Raw genomic sequence first — 20,000 nt, forward strand, 5'->3', positions numbered from 1 at the left:
AGTATTACAAATATTTGTTATTATTTTTATGCAATTTGCCATACGCTTAAAAAATGCTGTGGACAACAGCCTGTGTGTGTGTGTGTGTGTGTGTGTGTGTGTGTGTGTGTGTGTGTGTGTGTGTGTGTGTGTGGGTGTGGGTGTTGGTGTGTGTGCATGCATGCATGCATTTGCATGTACGTCTGACTCTGTGCTTGTGTGTGTGTGTGTGTGTTTGTGAGAGTGCGTGGAAGCATGCATGTGTGTGTGTCTGCACGCATGCTCATGCACGTGCAGTTGCCTGGCCGCCGTGACATTGACAATGGTTCTTTGACAGACCAATGGCACAGGAGAACACTCATGGCACTCCGCTCCTTGCTGCAGTAAACCGGACTAGTAGGTGGCAAAGGTGCTGACACTCCCCATTCAGAAGAGGGCCAAACAGTGTTGCCAGATGTGCAATAACTATCGTATTTGTACCATCATTTTGTCCATTTTGTCCGATCAAAAAAACATGATGTACCATAATTTCAGAGTTGTCATTCAGTTCATTTAGATGCCTTGAAACGGCAATTTGGGTCTTGTACGATAATGTCCCCCAAAAAAGCCCCCAAAAACAATAATTTTCAGGTTTTGGTACAGCATTTTCCATCTGACAACACTGGGGCCAACAAAGGCAATAAGGAAACGGGCCTATAGTGTACTGTATATTTCTATGTATTGCGATGTTTCTATTGTTCTTTTTTATTAGAAAAGGTAGGTATCCTGATCAGGAACTGAGGTTGCAAATTAGCCATCTGGTTATAAACCTTACATGTACTCACATCTACAAGTTGTCATGGCCTTGCCATTTTATGTTTGTAATAACATGCACTGCGTCATCCCTGCCAAATAAAATATAAACAGACAGCTACTACATTCCAGCTCTTATGCCAGAGATGGTAAGATTACTCTTCTATGCTCTCTGTTTATACTGTATAATTCAACCCGTGTATGCGAAACAGAGCGACTGTGGGCCACAGCAGGTGTACCTAAGCACATTATGGCATTGAATGGCTGACACATGTGCCAAGTCATGCACACGCCAATGCCAAGAGGACAGCATGAGGCAAGGAATACTGTATTACTGTACATGACGGACAATTCAGTCAGCTGCATACAATCTGAGCCAATTACAAGTCTGCATGAACTTGAAGAGAACAGCAGCAGCACTGTGTCCCTTTGTTTGACGCTGTTTGGACCAGCGGACTCCTGACCTTTCTTGTACAGCATGTCAATATTAGTCTTAGAAATGCGTAAAGGCCCATTGATGAGGGCTTTGCATTGTACAGTATGGCTCTGTGTAAGGCATTGTCCTTAGAAATGGATAATATACAAATGGTTCCAATGAACAGAAAATGTTACACAAGTCTCTCTCTAACTCCCTCAAGCCAGTAGACTAGCCTATATGTAAGTCTACATTTTCAATTTTAGTAGAACTGATATTTTTATTTGTTTTTTTATTCATTTATTTTTTTCAATCCAATATTCATGTTTCACAGCTTTTATTACCTGAAATTGTGCCTAGCAACGTCATTTCCTTCTGCGTTATGGAGCTCGGAGGTCAAAGTAACCCAATTCAGCACTTTGTGGAAAATGTAGCACCACATGCAACATGCCACTATCTATTTCAACAAGGTAATTGTTTCACAACAGAAGGAGCAAGGTGCATTTCTAAAAAAAAAAAATACAAAAAGTTATCGTATGCATCCCAAAATTCAACATGGGGAATTAAATCAGGAACATTCCACAGTTTTCACTGCAGTGACATCTGCATTGACTCACCAAATATATTCCGGGCAGCAGTGGATCCATGGTCCCGGTCCACGCGGTTCCCCTTTCAAGGAAGTTCCAGTTCCTCTTTGGTTGTCTTCTTTTAGTTGTAGCACTACTGAGTTCAACTCATCGTCTCGTATGCTGCAACGCTAATGCAATGTGCACATGGTGCCCATATTTAGTGCCTTAATAAACAGGGCGTGATAGTTCTTAATGGGGAAGAGACAGAACGTGTTTTTGTGTCTTTTGTTAATGGCAAACTTCCCCAATCTATAGATTGACTGACAATAAATCAAGCTAGGTAAACCTCCCACTCAGGTGCCAATGGTAAACGTAAATCAGCCTGCAATTACTTTCATTAAGTGTGTGTTAGCCCATTGTTTTGATGATCATTTTAGGCGATGTAGTAATGAAATGTAGTCCAGAATATTGAAAACCTGTCAACTACTGCGCATTCTTGAGCGTATTTGCCGCACCTGACAACGGAGACCCTCTTCAAAAGTGATGGTGGGTGAATTCACATCAGTGTGAAGAAACCTGCACATATTCTAGCATTGTTTAACTTGAATTGTGGCTGCCTCAGCTACCTAAAGCGACTTCTTGAGACCCCACATTGAGATTCTTATCGGTAGCTCCACTTGGATGTCCCACGACTAAACCAAAACCGGCGCGTTCCTCTCCCTGTGCAACGACATCGCTGCGCGCATTTGCTGCAAGTACCATTTTAATCCAACGCAGTGCAAGCGGGCCAGAGTGAATGGCTGTTTCGGCAAATTCGTGTTGTTCCTATGAGTGAATTGGGTCCGTTCAAGAGGAACATCCCTCTACCTTGATTTGAAATGAAATGAGTGCTATGTAAGTGCGAAAGGGTGGGAAAGGGGTGCCAGATGCAGTGGGAGACGTCCATACGTGCTTTCTCTTAGTGGCTGTGACGTGATATTGCAGCCCCAGTGCTGGAGCTCTGAGAGCGAGCAGGCGAGAAAGCGCTTTCCATCTCACTCAATGCTAAGTCAGGATCTGAACATCTCCCTGTCGCCCCGGTAAGGATTTTTGTCTACCTGCTGCCGTCTGTGGAGAAAGCCAGGACAAGAGCAGGCGATTCATCGAGGTACCCTGGCATAAATCTGGTGTGGTGGATTGTTCCGTTACCTCGTTAGAACAGGCTATTTCCATTTGCGCTCTTTCGCTCTCGGTGGGTGCCGTTTAGGTGGAGGAAACGACGGGAGATGAGCCAGACCGAAAACTAACGCATTTTTTGCTGTTTGACCATCTTGTTGCGCTGGACTTCTTTCGTTGGCAATGGGAAGTATTGATTTGCGAGAAGCCAGCGCATTTTGTTATTTCTAAAGGATGTGGACAAGTATGTGGGAAAAATAGCCATAGCTTTCGGAGTGTACGGTGAGTATTATTATTATTATTATTTGTTATTAATATTAATATTATTTGTATTATTATTATTACTATTATTATTATTATAGAGACTGCCATCTCTGTACATAGTACATGGGAATGGGGATTGCAATAGACATGATCTCAGCCGTGCTGTATCACCCCTTAGACGCATCTGAAATCAAAGTTACATGTTGATGATGGAGATGCCACAGAACCCAGTTGTCAAGAATGAATATGCGGTGTGTGGTCTATATGAAGGGTGTTTTATTATTGACTTGTTAGCGGGTACACCGCGGTGAAAACGAAGTTCAGGCATGATTCCCATTTTCGGGGGGGAAATATGTAAAATGAGTTTTGGCGCCGTCTGTGTCTGATGAAATCTTAGTCTATAGCCGTGACTATGTATATCCATGTAATTGTTATCAAAACTTGGATTCAAGAACCTACAAGCACCTTCATTTTAGACCCCTAAATATACCCTACCCCATCAACTCGTTATTTGACTATCGGACTGAACAGCCACATTGCTGCATGCCACGAATAGCGGTAGCCTATTTAATCCATTCCGTGCGAGGAATAAGGCGATAACGCATCTGATGCAGCCTATTCGCCGAAGTGAATTCACGTTATAGAGTCCTTTCGTCCTGTAGAAACTGCTCTTACACAATAGACTACGCGCCCTCTGCATCAAAATGTCGTTATATTTTCCTTATGGAGCGAATACGACCAAGAAATGTTCATGCGTAAAATTCCCAATCTGCGTTTTAAGAAAATACGCCGATTCTCTAGACACCATCTTTTCACTACATTTCAACGCCTCTTCACCACTGTGACACCGCGCACAGCTGCATTGCCTACAGGATTAATGCAATCAGGACATCGACTAACATTTTTTCCCTGCTCTCTCTCTCTCTCTCTCTCTCTCTCTCTCTCTCTCTCTCTCTCTCTCTCTCTCTCTCTCTCTCTCTCTCTCTCTCTCTCTCTCTGTCTTGTTGATGGAGATGGACCGACTGCATGGGTCTGACGAATTACAGAAGTAACGAGCATTACAAGCGAGCTTTTGATTGCGTGACAGCGACTGTCATGAGAGTAATGCCAAACATGCACAATAAAGCAACTGACTGTTTTGACCTCGAGTCTTTCGTTAACAGAAGACGTCTTGTTCGCGTGCCATTTCATTTTGTCGCTCGTTTCTGTTGGACCGACGACTGTTGAATTGACTGTTGGGGCTATGACATTTTCGGGTCTTGACGTCGGTCCTTGTTCTGCTAACAAACCTCCTACGACGATAGTTCATGAAAGAGGTTTAGGTTGAAGTCTCCCGCAGTCAATCTGACGGTGGTGATGATATGGCAGCCAAAGTCAGAATGATGTATTGCTTCTTAAATAGCTCTCGCGGTTAAAGACTGAGGGTATTTGTGGTGAAACTGAAACACCTATCTATTATTGGTCAAAAGGAGTGTTTCATTATACAGCATGAGACCAACGAGCTCATTTTTCAATGTAAGCCTAATGCTTAATAACATGGAAGCATTTTCATCGTCGATATAGGTTGCGATGGGTATGGTACCAGCCAAACAAAGCCCTGTGTGGGGAGTCAAAGGCTTTGTTTGCCATGCCCCAATCTACAAAATTGCCAAATAATTTTGACTGTGACAATAATTTGGTAAAGGGAAACTAGAAGATGCTCCTATCTCTTATGGATGGAGTTGCAAAAAATGTTATCTGCGATTTATAGGACCACAAGGTGGCAATGTTTATCCGAAGTGTGTTTCATTCACAGCGAATAGACCAAATGATGATAGCAAGTCATTACACTGCTATAGGCCATCTTTGCTGGTTATCCAAAATAAATATACCAACAAATATATGACGATTCGCATAGGTTGTTGTAAATTTGTTTTCAATTATCAAAATTATTTTTAAAGTAATCTTACCAGCTATTTGGTCCTTGGTGTGACTTGTTTTGTGTTTGTGTTTGTCTCTTGCAGGCCAAATGACATAGGATGAAGGCTATTCGTAACCTGTTGATTTATATATTTTCCACCTATCTCCTGGTTATGTTTGGATTAACTGGTGCCCAAGACTACTGGTGTTCCACTCTGGTGAAGGGAGTCATATATGGATCTTTTTCGGTCTCAGAGATGTTTCCGAAGAACTATACAAACTGTACTTGGACGTTGGAAAACCCCGACCCAACCAAATACAGCATCTACCTTAAACTTTACAAACGAGACTTGAGCTGCTCGGAATTCTCTTTGATGGCTTATCAGTTTGATCATTTTTCTCACGAGAAGATCAACGAGCTACTGCGGAGCAACGAGTCCATAGTATACCTTTGCGATTCCAAGCTCGCCTATGTGTTTTTGCAGTACGACAAGAATTTTGTTCAACTTCGGCGGGTTTTCCCTTACGATTTCAATGGATTGACACCGAAGAAACCGGATGAAGATCTCAAGTCCATGGTCGAGTTTTTGGTTATGAATAAAGCGAGCCCAAGCCAGTTTGGCTGTCAGGTCCTCTGTTCATGGATGGAAAACTGCTTGAAGTCAGAGCTGATGACTGTGGAAACGTGTGGAATGGTTATTACAAAATGCACCTGTCCTCAGCATTTAGGCGATGGAGATCCCGACAATATGCTCTTACTCAACAATGTGGTATTGCCTTTAAATCCCCAAACGGAGGGATGCCTCACCCCGCAACTGCGAACTGCACAGGTGTGCAATTTGAGCGCTGAAGTGAAAAGGCCATTGAAGGAGGGTGAGTACACACACCATTTGTTGGTAGAGCTAAAAAAAACGGTCTACTGATTGATGTGATGTATTTTATTAACGACGCACGTATACTGTGATGTCTGGATATCCCCTTTTGTACCCTCTCCCCTCCCACGTAGCCCAAAGCATGGCTAGGTCGCTTTCCTTCAGAGGACTAGGTCCCATCCAAGAGGAGAGATGACGTCAAACCTCAGCTACATCGCAACCAGACAGACACTGTATTCATTTAGGCCTATTGTAGGCTAGTTATTAAAACAAATTACGGCACCACTTTGAATAGAAAGCCACACATGTGCCTTGATTCAATCAAAAATAGGTAGATACAAGTGACTTAATGCAATTCGAAGAATGGGTAAATGCCATGGGATGAGCTCAGACTGTTTTCCTAGGACAGCTTTTCCATATGGGTTAAAATATCAGTCAGCATTGTTCATATCCTTAAGGGAAAATGACAATTCCCAGCAGAAAAAAAGATAATCGCACTGTCCATTTATTTTCAACGTCTTAATGCGTTTAATTGAAGCCTCACTAATTACTTGGAGGAGGCCCACAGGCCTATTTTCTATCAGCACATGCAGTGTTCAGAGGTGTTTGATAAACCGACAATGTGCCACATAATGCATATAAAAATCTTAAGCATGGTATTTGGCACAGGTCTACAGCAGAGATGGAGCTGGTGGAAAAGCAAGCAGCAAAGAGGCTGATTCGCACAAGCTGCCATAAAGCTCCCAGTGCAGCTCATCTCTTTCTCTCTCTACATCATCTCACAAAGAAATGACGGGTTCTTAGGCTGGAGAAGAAATACAGTTGTGTTATCTGCCGTGTGCCATAGCTCAGTTTTTAGCTCTTGTGTTATAACGCATTTATCATGTGTGGGTCTTTTCTGGGAGAGGTCAGGAAGCTTATTGCACAGCACTCAATTATGAGGCCGTGTCACAGCCACAGCATAGGCGAAGAAGAGCTGCAAATTACAGAATTAGGTAAGCAATAGCCTACATTTTTTATACAACACATACAGAACCTGAACATTTCTGTTCTAAGATGGAAGGCCTTATGTAGCCATCCATTTTTTGGTTCTTTCAGTTGGATCCTTCATAGGACCACATGATATAGCCTAGATATCATATAATTATTGTTTCACTTACGCATTCATTTAACCACAGGGTCCTTATCCTGAATCCACCATGGAAAAAACGAGAATCTGTGTCAGAAACAAGATGGAGAAATTCTACTTTTATTGTCTGAAGGGGCTTTCAGAAGGTCTAGTCATGTGCCAGTTAAGACAAGATGCTCTAAAACTGTGAGCATGTACAACTCTCATTCCTAAACACAAACTCTTGATTTTAGAAAACACATAGCTTGATTTTCTCTACAAACGTGCGTAGTAAAATAGGCCTATTCTGAAAACCCATTCCCTCAGTAACAGCAAAGGAACCGAGTCCATATACCAAGAAGGTGAAGATTAAATTCTGAATATCACACTGACTGTAATCTTGTTTTTTAAAGGCAGAGAAAGCCTTTTGAAGGTATTTAAAAAAGGCAGATATTCATTTTGCAAGGGATTTAAGATGGTGACTGCCAATCCCACATGAATGTACTGTTAGGCTACTAGACTCTGTGGCTTTGAAGGGGGTAGTGTTTCCCTCCCTTAGCAGTGATATTCTGGTTCAATGATCCAACAAGGCCGTGTTATACAGATAATCACCTGATCCAAAGCCTAGAAACAGGACTCAATGCTTTCTAAAAGTTAGGATGATAGAGCAATGCAGTGGTAAAATCAGGATGTATGAGGACACGTTGATTTAATCCTTACACTGCTGAAGACAAAAAAATAATGAAATAAGAGAGTTATATTGAAACATAAATATATAATAAAACAGAAAAGAAGCAATCCCTGGCAACCTCTCTCTCTTTTCCACTTTGGTACACTCCTCCAGGACACTTGTCCTTTCAGATCAGACGAGATGGAAACATAAACTATTAGGGGAACTGGCTTGTTGTCTCAGAAGGCTTCTTCTTTTGCAAAGCCTGAAGATGTAAATGAGCATTTGCTTAATCATCATCACTATTATTATTATTTTAGAGTTTTGATGTTGTTGGCATTGGGTAGCCTACCTAATGAAGCAATGTCTTCCTTGGCTTGTAAATTGGATGTGCAGAGCACACATCTGCCTTCTCCTAGTACTGATGGCGTCCGGTCCACTGAGGATCATGTCTCTTACGGTGAATACAGAGACAGAGGAGAGGCCTATTTACCAGGGATGCATTTCTGGAAAGCGTAGTTGTTAGCACTTAGCAACTTTGGTAGTTGCCAATGGGAAATTTGCTTTGCAACCAACAAAGTAGCTAACATAGTTAGCAACTAGGCTTTACAGAAATGCACCCCAGGAGAGCTGTTGGCAAGTGGTTAAGTCATGCTTTTGTAGCGGTAGTATATCTCCCTTCTGGCTGGATATCAGAACTGGAGAGAATTAAGTGCTTTTTGTAATTATGCAGTGTACATTTGGATTTGTTTTAATACTTGGAATGAAACAGCATAAATTAAGTTGCCTGTGTGTACAAATATCTGTTTTTATTTATTTATGGCGTTTGTGTGTGTGTGGGTGTGAGTGTGAATGTGTGTGTGTGTGTGTGTGTGTGTGTGCGTGCATGCACGCTTTTGACATCAAATAAGGGAGAGGGACTAAAAAAAAGTATGTGTGTGTGTGTGTGTGTGTGTGTGCGTGTGTGTGTGTGTGTTAGAGTCTAAATCCCTTATCATCTGTATAACCGGTAGATCACGACTGGATTTAAAAGAAAGCACACATACACACACATGCGCACACGCACGCACACACACACACACACACACACACACACACACACACACACACACACACACACACTGGTAGACCTCGACTGGGTTTAAAGGAAAGCGCACACACACACACACACACACACACACACACACACACACACACACACACACACACACACACACACACACACACACACACACACACACACACCGGTAGACCACGACTGGGTGTAAAGGAAAATACCATCATGTCCTTCCTTTTTTAAATCACCGCCACCATTCAGCTCACACTCGCTCTCGCTCTCGTATCCTGCCTGGCCAATGAAGACTCAGCTGACATTGTCGCAGCCACACGTTGCCCATGGTAGCCCAGTGGGATGGTTTTTTGGGGGGTTTTGTTTTGATCTGTCGATCAAATACAACGTGAAATAATTCCGGAAACCTTGTTATGTGCATTTCTCTTTAATGCAGCGCTGAAAGGCTGAATCCATAATGCTGGATTATGTGGCGGTGGAAAAAGCCTGAGAAATGGAAATAGAAAAAAAAACATATATCGCTTCTTTTGAAAGAAAATGGTTTCTAAGATAGCTTTCATGAATGCTTTGCTAGCTTGGTCTGCTTTGATGTGGATATGCATATGTTGTCAAAGTAACCTTGCCTTTTCCTGCTAATTAACCCATTCATTGCTCTCTGATAGAGTCATTCCATTCATTGACATTAATGGCAATTTGGTAGTGGTGGTTTTCTACATGGTCCTAAAGGCTGTGGTATACATCAAATGAGTCAAACTAAGGGGTGTAACACGCTCAACTCAACCAAAGTAAAAAAAAAAAAGGGTGTTCTTGTTCCTCAAGAATATACAAAATATGTATTTATTTCATATGTCAAAAGAGCGACAGAGGCTCAGTTGCCCATCCGTGTTTCGGCCCAGTGTGTTGTGATGTACAGTACTCATGGCTGTAGTCTTGCATGCATGCATGCCAACATGCTCTTTGACAGTTTCATTCTGCTCGTCAACTTAGTCACTTACCACTCACACATACCACACAGACAGACAGACATGCGATGAATTATTTCGTCCATTACAGATTCATGCCTACTCTGCTACATGCACAGATGCAGTATTTTATGTATGTACTGTACTACGTATTAATGGCATTCACAAATGGCAGGGCTACTAGAACTAAACCATTGTCGTGTGAAGGGAGTGGTGGTAGGGTATGTAAAATGGACTGTTAACCTTATGCACAGTATCAGGCTGAACATGAATTGGCTTGTATTGTGCTCACTCCAATAGTCGCGCTGCATGGGTATTATTTATTACATTTTCGGGCGGCGTTAGTCTTGTGGCTGACCTCAGGTTTTCCCACACACACAGCCCAGGATGTGATGCATTAAAAGTGTTGCGCAAGGAGCCGTCCTGATTCTCCTGACTTGGCATGGGCTGCTGTGGTGAAGCCATTCGGTGCTTTCTGTGTAGCGCGATTTATCCATATCCGAAGCATTCTGACAGTTCATGTGGAATTAGATCCAGCCTTTGCCAAATTGTCCCACTTAGATTAGTCACACATGAGCCTGGCTCAAGCGAATGGGGAACATCTTGAGGCGTTTGTCTCATTATGTGACACTCTCTGTGAGACTGCCATAGGCGATTATAAGGGTTTTATTATTATATATTTATATTCGCCATCCCCCAGCCGAACTCGCCAGATGCTGCTTTCCAGAAAATAAGGCCTCTGCAGTGCTTACGTACTTCAGCATGTTTGAGAGAGAGAAGACAGGAGAGAGCATTGTGGCACACGGTCCTCTCTGATCTACTGTGCCTGTGGGTCCTGGGAGAAAGATGAGTAGGAAGAGGAGGAGGAGGAGGAGGAAGGAGGAGGATAACTGAGTAATGACGAGCACTAGTGTTAATAAAGTCAAATAGACCAGCAACACACTTCCCACTGGGCCATTGGCTCCGATGGGAACAGGCCAGTGTGGCCCTAGGGCAAAACACTTATCGGGCACCCTATATGACCTGACAAGATCACAATTGGGCCCCCACCACCACCAATGCAAGGGTGCCCTGGGCCCAGGGGCAAATGCCCTGCTCGCCATCCCTATAGCCCCGGCCCTGCCAGTGTCCGTCCCGTCTCCCTTTGTCAGAGCTAGTGGATGTGTAGGCATTAGCATGATTGCATGCAATACGTCTGTGTGCCTCCCATGGACGATAATCTACTTTAAATATATGTAAAAGCGGCGGGCGGTGGAGGCGTCCTCACCACCATCATCCCTTAAGTGAACTGTGGTGCGGGGGAAGAGAGAAGCCCACATGTAGAGCTGAGAGTAGAGTAGAGTTGGGCCGCAGCTGATGCAAACCTGCCATGGCTGATAACAGTATCATACTGTACAATACCACAGCATTTCAGCCACATGTTTTAGGAGATGCTGTGAATGATCCGAGCCCTCGAACCCAAGTGTGGCATATGGAGAAATTCAATTAGGACGGCCTTCTACTACATGTCTGTAGGAATATTGCTTTATTACGTACGAGTAGAATTCTACTTTTGTATTCCTTAGCAATAAAGACCGTGACCTTGTTGAGGAGCACATTATACAAACTAACCCCAGCCTAAAAAGCATCGATGTCCTCTACTATAAGTCGTGTTAAAGAAAAAAAGTAAAACTGTGCAATGAAATAAAAAAAGGTGGTCTTGTCTTGCTACAGCAGAGTGCGGCTCGTAGCTCTGGGGGCGGGCCAAGGATGCGAGCGAGTCTCCTTTAATATGGCAGCAGATGTCGTAAAGCATGGCAGCACTGCGGCAGCACCGCACGGCTCGGCCTTTTATTCACTTTGGATCCCAGTCAAGTCACTCAGTAGTCACCCCTCATTATCCTCAGGCCTATTGTTCACCGCTTTTTACTGGCTGGCCGGCCGGCCCGCTTCCCTCTTCCCTCCGCCTGCCCTGCTCTGTCCCTCAATCCCCAGCAATGGGAGCGGAGTGGAGTGGAGTGGAGTGGAGAGGAGGCATGGCTGGATTGGCCATAAGGCATACAGGGCATTTGCCCGGTGCGGACTGTTGATGATTTTGGCCTGGTCCAGTCTTTAGGGTAGTGGTTATCAGTCCTCATGCCACTGCAGCTGACCTCTCTGAGTCAGATATACTGTACAGCAAATATTCATTTTTGGATGCTGTGGTCAAGCATAGCTCGTAATAGATGGCTACAAATGTTGTTATGGGCTTCATTCATTGTCTCAATGTCTTGGCTGAAAATGCCTGGGCTGTTATATTTTTCGACTCCCAGTACAGCCCCGTTGAGGGCTGCCTGCCTGTATGCGGTGTGGTGGTGGTGGTGGTGGATGTGCATCCTCCCTGCCACCCCCACCCACCCCCGACTCCAACAATGAGAGTGCTGCTACCGTACGCTGCCTGGATGATGCCTAAAGGGTAGTGTGTACAGTATATGTGTTGCCTCCCCTGTTGTTGGTCTGTAGTATGACTCAAACGTTGCAGCTAACATTTAATATAGGTAAGTGACTTTTCTCTTGCGGTGCCATATTTTTAGTTTGCCAATCTATCTCATCTCCTCACTGCTGCCTTGAGGGTGGATAGAGAAATGTGTTAGAGAGGGTTCTAGGAGGGGGTCGCATCGCATGTCAAATTAATTTTTCAAGTATATGTGTAAAGCAGTGATGGGAAATATAGTCATATATTTATCAAATATTTAACATTTTGTGACATTTCTGCCAGTGCAATGATGAGAAAGAAGCCGTAGCTTCAATAATAAAACAGTGCAGCAATATGCCTACTGTATGGTAGTATGCCATTGGATGCTTCCTGGGTATAGATTAGAACCAGTAGTAGAGAGTAGAGAGAACATAGGGACCATCAGCCAAAAGACCATCAGCCTCATTCTTATCATAAAGATGCATTTAGTTCATGTCCAGTCCATGTCATGTCCATTCAGTCTTTCATCCTGAACTCCTTGAATTTTATGCGGTCATGTCTGACACAAAATGAGTGCGTCATAGCAAGCCATGTTTACTGCCATCGTATCATTTTTTCCCCACCCTTTTCATCACATGAATCTGTAGTCCCCTCAGGCCATGTCTTTTCGAGATCCATTTCTGCTCCAATGAGATTCTCCTTTCCTGAGAAGTGCATGGGCATTTCTATTCCTGGCTACCTTTGCAGTAGTTGAATTGTCATTCCATACCAATGTGATTGTCTATGAAACCCCATAGCAGTGCTAATAGCAAAATTAAGGGGTTAAATATTTTCATTATGTTGCTGTTTAGAACGTTGACGAACCTCCTGCTTGATTGGCATTGTTAAGAATTTTTGTATAATGACCACTCAAAAATACTGACCTCTGTCAATGCTAAATAGTCTGGTTTTATGCGTATTTCATAGCACTTCACAAGCAGTCATTTAACTTAATATTCTGTATCATCCATATCATTCACAATTCCATCAGAATATCAATGACATGCAGCCTTATTATAACATATTTCTAGATAGGAGCACACAAAAGATCACTTTCTTATTTTTGTAGTTAATGTGTATTTTACTTAAAATGGTAGGATTTGACATTTCAATTTAGATTAGTAGAATAACAGCCTTTGATTGGTGTCTAATAATGTGTCTATGGCGGACTCCTTTGCTTGGTTAATAGTGTAGCAGCGTATGTGTATTTTACCTAAAATCATAGAATTTGACATCTTGATTCATAATTATGTGTGTAGGGAGGACTCCTTTGCTCCTTTACAAATCTCATTGCCTCCTACAGTATGTGCAGATGTTCCTGTGGTTCACATAGTTCTTTTGTCACATTCTAAAGTGCTTTTGAATATTTTACATTGTCATACTAATGAACTAGTCCAATGTCTGAAGTGTTTGAGAACATCAGAGTTTTGTAACAGTCTGCCAGGGTTGTTTGAAGTTGATCATTTAGTGAAAGTGAAAAAAGTCAAAGCCTATCTAGGAAACTCCAATTCCCATTGTCATTGGGCACTTCCCAATGTGAAGTGTCCTTGCCTTGCTAGTATGAGTGACGCCCGTTTCTCAAGGATTCCACGTCATCACGGCTCGCCAAGTACAATTTAAAATCAGTTGAAAACATGGGTGCGTTCCAATATGCGACCTTGCTTCCTCCACTTGTGCTTGTGGCCTCGTACCAGGAAGTAATATGTCATGATGACATCACTGACAACAGCTTATATAAGATGTTATATTTCAATATCTTGCAAAAGCTCAATTGTAAAGTCATTTTCTCATTTGCAATTGGGATGGTGAATGAAAAACAGTCCCCCAAAAGTTGTGACTAGGCTGACAGCTGGGAAACTATTGTTTTCTCCACGGAGGAGGGGACAGGAGGCGGGGGGAGTCCACAAACACAAGTGGAGGACGCAAGGTCGCATATTGGAACACACCCCATATGTCTTGTGGAGTAGTGGCCGCAAAACATAACTGCTATGACATTCACCTTCACTCTTCCATTGTTTGAGATGCTTGTGAGGCTTTGAGCCTCGTCTTCTGAGTGTATGGCTACGAAGGCTGACACCAAGGCCGAGTACTACACTTTGAGAAACAGTCATTGTCACACAACACACAAGTGCACACTGCACACAATGAAAGGCTGCAATCCTGTGCAAGTGAGCCTCAATGGCTCCCCAAGTGAGCAGTGTGGCGGAACGGTACCATGCTCAGGGTACCTCAGTAATGGAGGAAGATGGAGGAGAGCACTGGTTCCCCCCACCAACCTGGCAGGTCGTGAGTTGAACTGGCAACCTTTGAGCTCTAAGTCTGACGCCCTACCAATGACTTTAGTGCTCCTGTGTTTTTTCGACTGTTCTTGAACAGTTGTACTATTGTATCAATATCCGTCTATGGTCTAGCTCTTTATTAATCGAACGAAAGACTCATGACTTATGCTCATGCTATCTGTTTAGGTAGTATCCTACATGGAGTACCACATGTTTCTGTACTTTGCCCTTAACTGTTTGCAAATGTTTTTTTACTTGTCCATCTTGAGATTGAGCTTATAGTTCTCAGAGTGAGCAGATGGAATGTAGAAATGAGCCAATCACCACTACATGGATTAAAGTCAACGAAGACCAAGCAAATTGGCCACATTGTGCATGTACGAGAGCCAATGAACTCACACTCCCAGAGGAGATCTGTTGCATGAGTATGTAATTGTCCCTAGTTAGATACCGTGGCGTACACATTACTTGATGACGTCCTGACCTTACGTAGACGTATGTGAATGTATTGTATGTTCAGAGTTGGCTCGAGGCAGAATGAAGTAAACGGGCTACGTTACGGTGGTTCCAACTACAGCTACCTGTCCATGATGCTTTCCTCAGATGCCATAAACACTACAAGATCCATGATTGATTTCATGATTTTAGTGTTTGTTTTCAAGGCTGTGAATGATCTACTCCTCAGTCCACATCTATTATTTTGTGACCCTTTAAGTCCATCAAGAGCTTTATGGTCCACCGGTGAGCCTTTTGTTGTGTTTATCTCTGTCTAATGTTAAATCAACGTGCAGTCAAGCTCTCACCGTTATTGCTTCCAAAAGGAATATGAAATAACTCTTCTTTATGTTCAGCCAGACACCTTCTTGGACACTTAAACAACAGGCTTTATTTGGGCCGTTATTCAGGTTACCCAGTGTTGTTTTAATGTTCACTCATCATTCCGTTGTGTGTTTTTCTTTTAGATTTATTTCCTATGATGGGTTTCTTTGTTCAACCCCTTCGCGCACCAAAATTGTAATGACCAAGTCTTACAATTTGCTCCATTGCTCCATGCAATGTCATGGCAATGTTGTTATGATGTAGTTTGCAGTGAGTGAACGGGGACAGCGACGGGCCCACCTGCACTAAGAGGCTACTATTTGATTATTTTCCATGGTGTTCCATTGCAATCATATTTGTTCAAGCTTATTTTCATTGAGGGCAGGCATAGGTAAGCGGCTAGGGCTTCAGACTTGTAGACCAAAGGTTGCCGGTTCGACTCCCGACCCACCAGGTTGGTGGGGGTAGCAATTAACCAGTGCTCTCCTCCATGACTGAGTACCCTGAGCATGGTACGTTCCCACCGCACTGCTCACTTTAGGGTGCCATGGGGGCTGCCCCCTTGCACCGGTGAGGCATAAATGCAATCTCTTTGTGTGCTGTGGATTGCTGTGTCACAATGGCAATGGGAGCTGTAGTTTCCCAGTTGGGCTTCAAGTCTTTCGTGCACCATATACAAATGCTGAGTGTTATTCTACTTCCCACCTCTCAATGCAAGTTGTGTCACTCCACATGCAGTAACTACCTTAACTCCAATTGGCATGCACTTTGGCCACTTTGCATACCATTGGCATTACCATTGTGCCGTAGAGCTTTAAAGAATCGGGAAAAATGGGACAAGGCGACATAAGATCCCCCCCTGAGTTTCAAGCACAGAATCCCCAAGTGTTCTGCTGTCCCTGATGTGATGTGTCTAAGGTACAGTAGAGGTGTGTGACACCTCTTTTGACGGCGCGCCGTTACGTGCGTGTGCGAGCATACACGTGTTAACAAAAGAGGCCGCCTCTACAAAGGCGCTCTCGCAGCTGTGCTCAATCAGAGGCGCCATACATCCCATTTCAACTTCAAAGCACCGTCATCACAGACGACAAAAGCAAAAAAGCTGCAGCGTGATAAAAACAAAACGCTTGTGCTCTGTGTCAAGGCCTGACCTCTGCTTCAGAAGGTAATTTGCCACAATTACCTTCAATTTACCAACTTCTTTGTGTGCAAACACAGGCGACTGTCCAGGGAATGAGACCAGCGAGTCTGCATGTATAATTTAGTTTTTACTTTTCATTTGGCTTTTCAGGCTAGGATTGCAAAGCAAATGTGGGAAATTACACCCATATACCCACTACGTGTGTCAGCGCCCAATGATTTATGGGGTGGAAACCATATTTCTTTAAGGGCCTGCAATACATAGCAAAAAACACACGCACACACACACGCGCGTGTGCGCGCACACACACGCGCACGCGCACACACACACACACACACACACACACACACACACACACACACACACACACACACACACACACACACACACACACACACACACACACGCACACACGCACACACACACATACATTGAATATAGTGCAGCGGTTGTACGGACTCATGCATAATTTATTGAGCAAGTAAAAGAATAAACAGAAGATTACAGACCCTGCACCAAAAACACTGCTTTCATGCCTCTGACAGCTGAATGAACAACTTCTGATTACACCCTGCAGCTCCCTCCACCAGCCTAGTCAAGGGCCTAAGACAACACACGGGTTTCACTGTGCGGATGCGGATGACAATATATTATTAATACTTTTTTGGCGCCTGGGTTCATCGTGATACCGTCACCGGCCGCACCCATCGCATAATGTAGCTGCAGCACGCACACAGGCAAACAGTCGGCCGACGTTATTAAAATTCTCATGAAGGGACCTGAGGAAGGGCACGGGTCACGGAGCATGGATGTGGGATGTTTTATATACCTGGAATGTTTGAAGCCTGCTGCTTCCAGGAACAAGGCACTGCCGAAGTCAATCATAGCTCTGGTTATACCATGACATTTAAATCGCGCGTGCCGCACACATGTTTAAGAGGCTGCCATTATACCTCCCTGGGCCTACAAACCATTGCTGGGCCAATGAAATGCCGAGGTAAACTGCCGCATTGACAAATCCAGCCATAACGCTGCTGTGAGGATGGCATTATGGTGACTAATGCGTTTCACTGGAATACATTTCCCCAAGTTCACACGACGGCGTTTAAAAATGTGTTGTGTTTCTGGCACGGCCTTGCCATGGTGAAATATTATCGTCAGGCTATTAAGGCTAAAGTTTTGGGAGTGCTGTGTTTTAGGTAGAGATGGGATTTATGGCTCTTTGATGGGATCAGGATCATAATGCGGTAATTTTGTCCAAACAACAACTGATTATCCTCCGGCTTCTTAAGACCATATCTGCCACTCTTAAAGGCAGATAATTGTGTGTTTTTTTTCCAAATGTAAGAAGTCGCGCCGAGGTCGCGTGCTTAAAATGAATGAAAAATGAATGAGAAATTAACTTAATGAAATAACGATAGAGTGGCTCCCCCAGCTGTGATCCGGTTCCCATCGTTCACTTCTGGGAGCCGTTCAAAAGAATCATCTCATTCGCGAACGTCACACCACTAGTTTTAGGTTTACGTACAATATTTCTAGCCTGTTGTTGGGAATGTTTGAATTCCTTCCATTCATTTGTCATGAGTAGTAAAGCTCTGCGTCCAGCATTCTCCTTTCACATCATGGTAAGCTGTGACACAGTGGCTTTATGGCGTTTAAATATTAAAAATAGAAGGTTCTAAGTGTGCCGAGTGAGGCCCGCGCTGCATTATTTAAACATGGTGATAAATTCGTCATAAATATTCATTTGCCATTATTTGTCTAAAATATAAGTAATGAGCCCTCTTTCTGCATGCGGGTAGGCCTTTAATCCTCCCGTGTCTCTTGGGGTGTTTTGGAATCGTCTTAACACACAGTTAGGAGGAAGTAGTGCACAGACTGTTTGGTCAGCAATCAGTGCAGAGAAAGCCTTTGATTTTGTTTATTATTTTTTGAAAGCCTTGTTTATCTTAAGGAATAAATAAAAGCCAAGGACCATCAGTTGAACGGAGACACAGCAGGAGGGGTCCAGAGTATGCAGCAAGGGGGCGCTTGGGGCTTTGTTCTGCATAGAAAAAGTTTCATTTTCTTTCACAACCTTTGAAATAATAATGACTTTATCAACAGCCTTTGTCATCAGTATTTTTTTTATCATAGCGGTTGGTCTTTGTAAGATCAAGGGTTGTAAAATAGAAATGCATTAAATGCTTGCAGGACTATTTGGGAAAGTATAGCTTAACGAATGTGTTTCAAAACATTATGTGAACTGTCAATTATTTAGACAAGATTTTTTTCCCTTGGTTTTCTGAACTGGTGTTTCACAATGTCCCTGGCTCTGAGCATCCCTAACAACAACTATTGTACAGCAGGAAAGCCGAAATTTCTGACACTGGCTTTTTTCCCCAATCCAATTTATATACGGTAAATCCAAAGCATAGCATATTCTGCTACATAAGCCACACAATGCAGCTTAATATTTATTCCAATAGGGTACAGTACAAGTCATACAGTTGTCAGTGGGGCACTGCTTGTGGTGCATAGTGTTCTAGACAGGGGTGTGAGCAGGGGCACTCTGCCTCGCACTCCCCCTGAGCATACGGTACTGCTTCTGTGTGTGTGTGTGTGTGTGTGTGTGTGTGTGTGTGTGTGTGTGTGTGTGTGTGTGTGTGTGTGTGTGTGTGTGTGTGTGTGTGTGTGTGTGTGTGTGTGTGTTCTCTGCTGGTGCTGCTGCTGGCCCTTAGCAAGAGGCTCCAATATGTCATGTGCTCAGCATCTCAGCCGTTTCCCCCATTACCCTCTTATTAAATGTCCCCGCCGCATGTAGGGCCCAGTCCCCAGGGGTGGCTTACTCAAGCTCTGCAACGCATTGCAAAAGGCCCTGGGCAGTTAGTGTGTATCACAAGCATACGGTACACAAAGATACATTACAGACAAAAATCTCCATACAAAGTACATACAAAGATAATGTAATCAGTCCTGTTCAGTGTATCCACAGAGCTTTTTTTCTGCAGAGTATACAGTATGCGAGTGCACTGTGCAGATCAAGCTCCAGACAAGGAGGTGCTGTACCAGGCTCCTTTTTATTTCTTCACTCTTTTTTTAATGCGTTTAATGCTTTTAATGCATTTTACAATCTACCGTGGCATACATCCAGGTTGCCATGTAATTGCTAAACCTGAAGTTATAAAGCTGAAACCATAACAGCCAACGCATGTGCAAAGTGGAAACAACCTTATTAACTTGTGCTAGAGGAACTTTGTAAACACGGCGGCACACATAATGAATATTCTGCTTTCTAAAGGTGCCCCACGAATGACCTCTGAGACAATCATTTCACTCCTTTTTAGAGAAGCTTTGAACGAGTTTTCAAGGATCTTTTGCAGGATGTTCGCCGTGACTTTCATCTAAACCTCCAGAGCCCTTGCCTAGCTGTTCATTTCAGCCGTGCTGTGCTGTCATCTTTCCAAACATTCACGGAGGCTTAGATGTAATCATACTAGTGGACTGCCACACTGTTTACACCTAAATCTTCACTGAGTGGCACACACATTTCTT

The 20,000-nt window shown here is 43.5% G+C and overlaps 1 protein-coding gene across 1 annotated transcript in view; it reads left to right on the forward strand.

Annotated features, from left to right (window-relative positions):
- The first annotated feature begins 5,192 nt into the window (after window positions 1–5,192).
- adgrb3 (adhesion G protein-coupled receptor B3) overlaps window positions 5,193–20,000 on the forward strand; it is a 277,961-nt gene continuing 263,153 nt past the window's right edge. Inside the window, exon 1 of the mRNA XM_063191037.1 lies at window positions 5,193–5,946. Coding sequence (XP_063047107.1) covers window positions 5,193–5,946 — 754 coding nt within the window. The remainder of the gene's footprint in view (window positions 5,947–20,000) is intronic.

This window comes from Engraulis encrasicolus, chromosome 24 (assembly GCF_034702125.1).
Source record: "Engraulis encrasicolus isolate BLACKSEA-1 chromosome 24, IST_EnEncr_1.0, whole genome shotgun sequence".
Taxonomy (NCBI): Eukaryota; Metazoa; Chordata; class Actinopteri; order Clupeiformes; family Engraulidae; genus Engraulis; species Engraulis encrasicolus.